Genomic DNA, 10,746 nt, shown 5'->3' with positions numbered 1-10,746 from the left:
GCAGCAAGCGGCGGGGATCAGGGGCTGGCTCCAGCGTGCTGGGAAGAGCATCACCGTCGTGAGACACAACCTGCCCCAGCAGATACGGGACAGTTTCTGTTACTGGCTATTAAAAACAAATCCTTTGACTTGGTCTTTCTGCAGTGTCTGATTTCAGTGGCTGTGGGGAAATGAGCAGTTAACTTCCCATCCCTGACTGAGGAGAGCGTGACTTGCGTCTTGCACGGCGCCCACCGTTGTGTAAGTGTGCAGATGTCCTGCTCACAGATGAGCTGATTGACTAGGCGCTGGTAATTAGCGGAAGGCATCTTCTCTCCAGGCTGCTGCGATACCATTCTTTCCTTCTGGGAAGGAATTCCTTTCTTCTGGGAACAAGAAGGGGATGAGTCTTATGTCCTTGGGAGAGCCGGCCGCTGCAAGCCAAACAGCGCAGCCCCGTCAGAGTGCTGATGCCACCTGCGCTGGTGGCAGCTGCAGCCAAAGAGGGAGCGCAGCGATGGCTCAGATGAAGTGCTCTTCTAAACCAGGAGTGAGGCCTCCAACATGCAAAGTCAAGTCTGTACCCTCAACTGTCTCTCTGAGGAGAGAACTGTAGCTTATATTGAGTAACACAATTTTTCCAGCCTTTCCCAAGCCTGAGAACTAGTTTTTCTTTTAGAGTAAATCAAGATACAGTTCATAGGTACATTTAATGTCTGTTCCTTAGCAGTGCAGCTGCTTGAAGTTGCAAGGTAACTGTTGAAATTTGAAATGTTTAACAATTAACAGTTTTTTACAAAAGCAGCATCTCTAATCCATCAGACTAAATGGGTACAGGTGACACATCCATGGACAGTCATGTGCTACTGTTTAAAGCAGAAACTGCTAAATCCCAAATGTTTTAAGTCATTGAAAAGAACATGTTTTCTCTGCCACACAAGGGCTGGAGTCTCTGAGATAACGATTCTTCTGCAAGACAGTTCTTTTGGGGGAGGGGGTTTGCACGAGGTTCTCCAAACACGAAGTACTGCCAAGCCAATCAGTAATCAATCGCAATTAAAATGTTCCCTCTGGGAGAAAGGAAGCACATTTACTGTGTTCCCCAGTCTGTAATGATGACTGGGGTGAGCCCTTGAGGGGGTGTTCAGGAACACGTGTTTCCAGGGCTGGAGGGGGCGGTGACACAGGCAGGGGATGCTGCGCTGGCTGCCATGGGCCCACATAACTGCAAACCAAGTAGTTAGTTAGCGCGCTTTGGCACAGAAGGTTCAAGAGTCGCATCCGTAGTGGGGGAAGGCGCAGTTTTTCTGATGAAATTAATTCTAATTAGTAAGGTAAGTCTTCACTTCAGCTGTCAGAACAGTGGTTATACAAAAGGGGTTGGTTTCTGCCTTCAGCTCGGGCTGCTGCTGCTGTTGGCAGAGGTGCCTCGCCCCGTCCTTCCAGAGGCGTCACTCTCTTGGGCTCTTCAGCCCTCCCCAGAGCAGGCAAGCATCTGCAGTTGGCTGGAGGGGGTGGAGGGCAGCTGAACACAGGGCTGGGGAGCAGGAGGTCCCGTACCCCTCAGTGCTGTTATCAGCTTGGTCTTGAACAAGCCGCTTGCTTTACCCTCCCTATGTGAAGGCAGATGGTAACAGGAGACCAAAGCAGGAACCGAGTGCCCCAGTCTGGTCACGTTCTGTGACCCCGCTCCAGCTCTGTGACCTCGGGCTGTGCCCTCTTAATCTCACAGGGCAATAAAAAGGCATTACAAGCTTTTAAGACCCAGTCACAGTCAAAGCCATGTTGCTACAGGGATACACCCTCCGTGTTCTGAGGCATCAGGAAACCGGATTGTCAGCTCTGACTCCCACTCACCAGCACCAAACGCCCTCAAAGAGTCTGGGCCGTCACGGGAGAAGGCAGAACGTCCTCAAGGATGAACCATGAAGGACTTCCTAAAATTAAAATGACTAAGGAAGCTAAATCACTTATAATTAATTTATTTTAGAAACATCCAAAAATAGGGTGTTTTTTTTAACAAAAGCTCTTGTTCACAATACTAATATCCTTGTAACAGTGCTCAAGAATGTTTTCTAAAATACACATTCAAAAAGCAGTTTCAAAGCAGTAAAATTCTTACCTGCTGTACCTCGTTTAGATGCGGCACTGTTACGGACAGAAAGATACCTGTTGCTGGTGTTTCTTGCCCTCCAGACAACTCATTCAAACCCTCAAAGAGAAACCGTGCGAGCTAGAAGTTACCTTACCAAGTTTAAGCTGGTTTTTTGTTTCTAGGAAAATAACAGAGAAAGTGTTCCAGAAACAGTGTTCTGCTGATATTTCACAGTGAAAAAAAGAAAGCTAATGGAGAAACCATGAGAATCTGCGCAGCCATTCCTGGAGGTAGGTAGGGCAATGTTGTTAAGATTTTGGTTTCTCTACTTTATTTTGAACTGAAAAGATGTCAGGAAACACTGCTTGTACTTTTTGGAGGTTTTGATCTTAAAGCTGTTCACCTTAAAAGAACTGAAAGATCTTGACTCTGGACCTAAATGTGTGTCTCGCTGCGGAGAGCAGACAGGCGTTTGATACCCAGAGGCTGTGGCACCAAACATAGCGGGACTCGCTACGCAACTGATGCTAAACCAGGTTGTGCTTAGTGTAGAGGTCAGACTGCAACCAGGCGATGGTTGCAGATCAGCCCAGAACGCTTCGCAGAAAGGCCCTGCTCCCAACAAAGCTTCCTGTCACTGTCTTGCTGTCTGTCGTACCGGTCAGTCAGGATTTCCTTCTAAAACATAATTTCCCTCTACCGAAGATCACCAGTAGAGGGACAGCACACTGCAGGGCCGCTAACTGGACTGGCTTTGAGCGTCCTCTCAAAGCAGATAACAGTTCTCCGACCTCACAGCAAGGTACAGACACAGCAATGCCTCTGCTCATGGCCTTCGCTGAGACGTTCAGAAAACCTCTGGCCAGATCCTGGGATTGTCTGCATGTAGCAGCACAGGCAGTTTGGTTTGTTACGGAAGGAGGACGGGCTAAACAGACAAGTTTGGTTTGTGATGGAAGAACGTGCTTAACAGATCAATCGGACAAATGCAACAGAGCCTTGAAGGGATCCCAACACAAGGTACAAACAAGCAGCCTTTGAGAGAAGGCTCTCCTACTCAGAACTAGTACGTCAAGGGAAAACTAAATGAACGTGTCTGTGCTTGACCACGCTCCTCAAAGCGAAGGCTTCCCTCAGCGCTGAAAACGAGACACCAGTAATTCCATCAGTATCGGCCTTCAAAGACTCACAAGCTCAACAATAAAACTGGAAAGGCCCAACAGAAATTAGAGCACAAGCCCAGATGTTGCTCTCGGTACAGGAGTTTTCCTACCCCTCCCTTGGGACTGGTCAATGCAAAGTTGCAACTGTTCTTTCCGAGGGAGATCCGGACCTCGGTGCCTCGGAAGGGCTCACCAGGCTCATCTCCCACTTCCAGACATGGAGGATATTATCATAGAAAGAACAAGTTGCTACAATGCTTGTTTCTTTCGGGCTGTCCAGAGACCTGGCTGAATCCCCTCTTCTGATGAGGCCCATTCCGTTGGGTCTCTTGGCTCCCGAGTCAGAACTGCTGGCTGACATGGGATCTCCTCCTAGGTCAGGACCCCCAGCCAAACCTGAACTGCCCTTCAAATCAGGGCCCCTGACCAGGTCAGGCTCCCCAGACAGCTTAGAGCCCCCCTGTGCTTTGAGCGGCAAGGCAGGGCCTTCGCTCTCATCCAATATTACATCAAAAGTAGCTGTAGGAGACTCGTAAATTATCTTCAGGTTTTGGACCTGCAAATTCAGTCCCTCGTCTCCTTCCTCTGATCTTCCCATGAGCTCCTCCAAAGACTGGCACGCAGCAGCAGAGTCCTGCACAGTCAAGGAATCCCTCGGACACAGCCTTGACCAGTCAGCCCCGTAGGCCAAGGAATTGTGCAAGACGTACGAGGACAGGATGACACATTCCTCCATGTTTTCCGCTTTAAAAAAGAAATAAAATTAAATGAGCAGAAATCAAGCTGTGAAACAGTTTGTGGCGGTGCTCAGGAGCCACTCTAGTGCTGGCTGTGCCTTACAGGAGGAGTTCTCTGGGTTTGCCCCCTTCAGAGAGGTTAGTGTTCCAGGAGAACTGAGGTACTGCCTCTCCTGACAATTTTTTAGCCACCTCTCAGCCTTGATTTTCCAGGGTTCAGTAAGCAGACAGGAGAGAGGGATTAATGGGCATGAGGCTTAAGAGCCTGGTTATTCGAAATACCTAAAAAGGCTCAAGAAAGACAAGATGTGACACCGTGACCTTCACGGAGCCAAACGGGTGAGATTGCCAGGCCAGGTTCTGCTTGTTAACAAACGGCAGATGTGTTCTTCCCACAGGAGGTGGACAGAAAGTTCCTCCCCTCCCTGTACAGAAATGTTACCCTCATTTCGCAAGCCATGGATCTGCCCAAGGCCTGCAGAAACCCAGGAAAGCACCCTTTTCATGTGAGACTATTTGTAATGTAAATGCAAATAGCTTTTAATCATGTAAATGCCTTCTGATTCACACGGAGGGCTTACTCATGTTATTCTGGCTTAACCAGACGGCATGGCACCTCCTGAGGCAACAGCCAGGTCACCAGCAGATCGGTAACTTCTGCTGACAGTAAGGCACCACCTGGCATTCAGAAGAACCTCTTTGAACCATCAAGATGAGTACAACCCGGAACGGCCATGTCAGCAGGTAATGCCTTCACCCCAAAGTTTCCCAGGAAAAGAAGTCAGGAGAGATTGACACGTGAATAATGACGGTGCCTTTGCACAACCTTCAGGCTAACAGTGGGGATAGTTCTGGGAAAGCTGGAAGAGTTACCTCAAGTTGGAATAGAAGTCTATGGCAGAGTTGGAGTCCCCCCAGAGAGCAGCAGAGCAGTGCTAGGGTGTCCCTGCTCCACTGAACACTCACCCATGCTTCCGCGGCAGTCGAGGATTTTGAATCCGCTCTGCATGCAGGCTGCGAGCAGCACAAAGTCACAGGTTGGGTGCCACTTCAACCTCCACACTCCACCTTCAACGTGGGTGTCTGCTAGCGGCTGCTTCATGTTCCTGGTGTCCCACAGCAGCACGTGCTCATCATAGCTGGAGAGACATCACAAATAAATACAGGGATGGGCAGCAAAGCTGATTCAGTGCAGCATGGAAGGATCACCACGCTGAATTTCGGAAGGGATCACGCAGGAGCACATTCAGAATAACAGAGGAGGCTGGTCACATCAGTGAAGAGCAGCTGGAAGGGATTTACCTGCCAGTAGCCAGAAGGTTCTGCCGGTGGGGACTGCACTGAATGCTGCACACACCCATCGAGTGTCTGCAAAAGAGGAACATACAGCAGAGGGAAGAGACAGCAACGTACGATTTGAGAAAGGAGTCCTCCTTGAATTTCAAGGATTTGGGGCCCATGTTACTGCATTAAGGTGTCTCAGGAAAGGAGAGCAAGGTGAACTCACTGAGTCCAATGAAACAGCAGAGTTCCATCTACAGAGTCCAACAACCTTTCCAGGGCAAAACTGCTACTCAGAGTCTCTCAGCACAAATATTTTCCAGTAATGGTTGTACCATAAACTGCTGTTCACAGCCCCTAAGAATTTCAGCACAACTACTCCATTCCCACAAGAATTGACTCCCAAAGTAAGTATCTGCATGGCAATAATGCCCAGGGTGTTTTAGGGTTACACATAAAATTTCCCTGGAGAGCTGTGTATATTGTTTTAGTCATGTTCTAAAAGTTACGTTATGCCACCAGAAAAAAAAGATTACTTCAAATGAGTGAGCAGTGGAGACTAAAATATTTTCTAAAAAACATTCCATAATAAGATACCCAAATCTAGCCCACACACAAATTCCCGAAATAGAAGTGTAAATCCGGACCCTTCTTTGAGAAAGAAGCCACCACCACCTTCACGTGTGGATGGGAGCAGTTGGTTTATCATGTTGAAGGACACAAAGGTTCAACCTGAAGTTGTCCTGATGAAAAGACCTAATAGATTTCTCCATTTCCCACAGGAAGCAGAAACAGGACTCTACTGTCATGCATGTCTGAATTCCATGGCTTGGGAAGGGACACGGCAGCACCGTAAGGTCCTACACCCCAGCTGGAGACACGGCTCGCTTACCTCCGGCTGGTGAAGACCGGAGTCTCTGGACTGCACCTGGTGTCCCAGCCCTTTAGCAGGCTGTCATCTCCTCCTGCAGAAAGACAGGACACTGTCACCCCGAACACCATCCAAACGATCAGCGCCCGGCACTGACGCAAAGCAGTTAAGACCGAGCGGAAGCTTTTCAGCCCTAGGATCGCAGAGCATTTAACGGACGTGCCAAACATCATCTGAGGCTCTCGGCACTCGTCACCACAGCAGAGACACGCATTAACAATACCCTCACTTTGCTAAACAACACAAAAAATTAGGAGATAAAAAGACTGGATTCTGAAAGCTCTCTGGCTCCCTTTTGCACATCGCAAGGGATTAGCATCTCTTTTGCCAACAGCCAGCCAAAGCAGAGTTTAAAAGGCACAGCTCCTCCTAACTAACTCCAACCACTTCCCACAACCAGGAGGCCTTTTACCCCTAGCAGAGGCCCCAGCTCTTACAGGAGGGCATGATGCAAGCAGCATACCCAACCCTGGAAAGTAAAATCCCAAGGAACACACATCCCTAAACAAGGTGGCCCCTCCTTGTCACCCCCAAATGAGATTCCCAGCCCTTACAGACCTGAATACACGATATCGGTGTCCCAGTAATTAAAAGCAGCAATCCAGGCCTCAAATTTGTGAGCTTCCCACTGGTTCAGGACATGCACAGAAGGAGCAGATTCATCTATGGAGAAAAGATTCAGCTTCCCCTCTGAGTCACTGCTGATCACTCTCAAAGGACACCCACTACAGTGGAATACAGAGAAAACATTAGAAATTACCGAATCCTGTGTCCTGCCAAAGTACAGACAGATAAACTAACAAATGCTATGTGTTTGATTCAGCTAAACACTGACAGAAACCGGTGGCACAGTGGAAGGAATGCATGCATTTATACAGTTCTTTCCAGCTGCAGCCCATGCCATCTTAAAATGATCTACATCAACGATCCCCTCACAAGGGGAACAAACCACTCATTCATGTGAGGTAAAGAAAACCAGCCCTGGGTCAGTCTTTCTTCCAGGTGCGTAACTTCACTTCTCACATGCTTGGTGTTACATCAGTAAACCAACTCCATGTGAGGAGGGATTTTTTTTATTTTTTCTCCAAGTCAGACTGACAAGGACCTCTCAGAGCCTCTCCCCTCCCCTGGAACATGAAGAAATGTTTGATTTCCCTGCCATCAGAGACCTCTAAAGTGCTGGCTGGTCCTGACACTTCCTGCTCTCTTCCTGTGACACAGTACAGTTGCAGTTTCTGGACACGATGTTCTTGGAGCACTGGCAGAAGTTTTGCAGCTCACAGTGCACAGATTTTCTGACATTCCCTGACATGAACTAGGTCCCTCCTCTTTTGTTACCTGCAACTGGAAATACTGATTTGGTGGCTCAGGGTTTCTTTCCATCTCTACACTCAAGTGATAAGGGGTCACCCCCTCCTACAGAGCTGTGAGGGCTGCACATTCAGCTTCTAGAAGGGGTTGTCTCTCGAGTGACAACAGTGACAGGCTTTGAAGGGACTTTTCATCATGGAAATGATCATTTACTTGAAGGGCAGAGAGGAGGGGAAGAAGGAATGTAAGGAAGAAGAAAGTATAACTGGGAATTCTACTTATTAATTAAACAGTAGGCACAGAAACAGTTTTAATTAGCAAATGTACTAAATATTTGCTCTACAGCACTAAGCACACAACTGCCTGATCCTCTCACTTTCCAGCCTCACGCCAAAGGCACCACTCTCTTTTACCCTTAACCTACAGAAAGCATATACCCCACCCCTTTTCAAGGTACAGCTCATTCATGTTATTTCATGCAGTGATGCCACTTCTGAAATCAAATGTATGAGCATTTGCAAGAGGAAGGAGCCACTTCCAAACCAATTCTCTCCTGTTTCTCACTAAACCATGTTTAAACTTCCTATATGTGCTATTATTAGCAGTTCTTGAGCAGAACTTCACACTAAAATCTCAGCTGTTCTGAGAGCAGATTTGGAGCCAGTGGATCCATCTGCATCGCATTCTGGTCCCTCCTTTTAGCAAAGGCAGCAGAACCACCACGTTACCTCACAGCTGTTGGTTTAGTTTCTTTTACAATGGCCAAAGTACACGTTCTTGTTCCTTTGTTACCCTTGCTCTGGAAACTTCTAAAGAAGGTGCAGGGAGACAGCTAGGACCAAGAAAAACCACTTCACAAAAAGCCACCAAAGGTTCATCCACCAAATCCTCAACTGACATATGAAAACCACCACATACACAACCTCCAATGCCAGCCTGCATCTCCCCTCCTCACCACTGCTCTCGTCCTGTGGACCAGTCTAAAGACAAGGCCAGACGCTGTGCACCAAGATCAACCCTGAAGCATGGCTCCAACATGCAGCTGTTCTTCTACTGGAAAGAAAAGGAATGGGTTAAGGCTGGGAAGACAGCAGGTATATAATGTGTATTGCTTACTGCTCTAGTGTTTTCCAGGGACTGATGAGCATATTAGGATCCCACGCTAAAGAGGTGAAACATCCCACAGCAATTGCTTAGTACTAGCTGAAGGGCAGATCTATGCATACCAGGATCCCCACCCTTTTGCTTCCCATCTTCCCAAATCCCCCTTAAACTTTGCTTCCCCTCAGTGATGGATGAAGTGCAGGAGAAGTGATGACCTGCCTGCTGAATTCTCTCACAGACTGGCTTCTGCTTTCTTCACTCTGTGGGAACATCTCTCTTGATTGCTCCATTCTCTCACCAATCAAAAGAAACCCCTCCCCAAAATTCTCCCCTGTATTTAATAACTTTGCATCTTCTTCTGTGTTTACCAGTTACTCCATACTTATTCTCAAGTGACAGTTTCCAGGGTTTGCTTCTGCTCCCCTCATGCCATTTGTCTCCTAAACCCTGCAGGGGGGTAGCACCCAGCCAGTCTCGCTGGTGAGATTTGTGGCATTTATGAGAAACGTTATCAGAGGGCAAAAGAAACTGTTTAAAAAGCTAAGCACGCTGAGAAAGCCATGGAAACCATACAGCTTTCCTACACGTCTTTGAACACTGCCAATAAATCCAGAGATGTATTAAATCCACGTGAAACACAGCTTCAACAGCAGCAGGTGTTACAGCCACCTACCTCACTTCCCGTCAGGTGGAAAAACTCCACAGCACCCGTTGAGTTTGCAATGCCAGCCATGGGATGTTCTGCAATGGGAACGTGGCACCTAAAAGGTCAACAGTTAAACAAGTCTTGAATGTCCATCGTTCTAGTACTTAAGGAGAAGAGCAAAGTCATAACTTTTATTCCATGACGCACAAGGATAAAGTACCACAATAATTTAATGAAAAAAACCTAATGCTCCTCAAGTTCCCCCAAACCTGAACGGAGAGGATTATATATAGGGAGATCTACTATATATTAAAATATAAACAAAAGAGGTCCACAGTCACTGTCCAGCTGTTCCTAACTAAGCAGAAGAGCGTAACAGAAATGAGCACAGCCTTTGCTTGCTGGAACAAACCGGAGAACTTTAGTCAGCCACTCTGTTACAGTGGCCACCCTATGTGTTCTAGTTCCTTTGTTACCCCTGCTCTGGAAACACTAACATCTGGAGGAAGTGCAACAGCAAACATAACTCTGGCTGCCACACCAAGAGCCAAAACAGGACCCCAGAGGGGCAGACCACGCTGCTGTGAGCTCCAGGCCTTGGTTGGCCAGCATAGAATCATAGAATGGTTTGGGTTGGAAGGGACCTTAAAGATCATCTAGTTCCAACCCCCCTGCCATGGGCAGGGACACCTTCCACTAGACCAGGTTGCTCAAAGCCTCATCCAGCCTGGCCTTGGACACTTCCAGGGATGGGGCATCCACAGCTTCTCTGGGCAACCTGTCCCAGTGCCTCACCACCCTCTCTGTGAAGAATTTCTTCCTGATATCTAATCTAAACCTCCCCACTTTCAATTTATACCCATTACCCCTTGTCCTGTCACTACAGGCTCTTGTAAAAAGTCCTCTCCCAGCCCCCTTGTAGCCCCTTCAGATACTGGAAAGCTGCAGTGAGGTCTCCTCGGAGCCTCCTCTTCTCCAGGCTGAACAAGCCCAGTTCTCGCAGCCTTTCATCATAGCAGAGCTGCTCCAGCCCTCTGAGCATCTTCATGGCCTCCTCTGGACTCGCTCCAAGTGGTCAATATCCTTCTGATGTTGAGGGCTCCACAGCTGGACGCAGCACTCCAGGTGGGGTCTCACCAGAGCAGAGTACAGGGGCAGAATCCCCTCCCTCGACCTGCTGGCCACACTGCTCTGGATACAGCCCAGGATACGGTTGGATTACCATTTGATGTCCAGGATGGCTGCAGTGTCAATCCTCTGGATTTCGGTCAGCGGGATGTAAGGCTGCTCCTCGTTGTAGTGATACAGGTAGAGGCGCCCAGTCCTGTCACAGACTCCATTGCTTCCCCTGGAGTCAGCCTACATCAAAAATTGGAAAGAAAAGCGTAGGCTTGGGAATGATTCTACCTCCCCCAGACCTCTCCCCTCCCGAGCTCTTGCCCGGACCGGCCGAGGCAGGGCTGAGGGCTCCCGTTTGTCAGGTCCCTGCCTTGAGGGAT

General features: G+C 48.3%; 1 protein-coding gene across 1 annotated transcript; it reads right to left on the bottom strand.

Moving 5' to 3' along the window:
- Positions 1–3,364: 3,364 nt before the first annotated feature.
- DPH7 (diphthamide biosynthesis 7) lies at positions 3,365–10,606 on the bottom strand (the record flags this gene model as incomplete). The annotated part of the gene is made up of 8 exons (XM_010150438.1): positions 3,365–3,981; positions 4,941–5,113; positions 5,277–5,342; positions 6,148–6,220; positions 6,745–6,911; positions 8,453–8,547; positions 9,275–9,362; positions 10,470–10,606. Coding segments are annotated over 8 exons (1,416 nt in total), but the record flags the coding sequence as incomplete, so codon positions are not given.
- Positions 10,607–10,746: the final 140 nt, after the last annotated feature.

The sequence above is a fragment of the Eurypyga helias genome, unplaced genomic scaffold (assembly GCF_000690775.1).
Source record: "Eurypyga helias isolate BGI_N326 unplaced genomic scaffold, ASM69077v1 scaffold46714, whole genome shotgun sequence".
NCBI classification, from domain to species: Eukaryota; Metazoa; Chordata; class Aves; order Eurypygiformes; family Eurypygidae; genus Eurypyga; species Eurypyga helias.
This window is presented reverse-complemented; position numbering and strand designations above follow the sequence as displayed.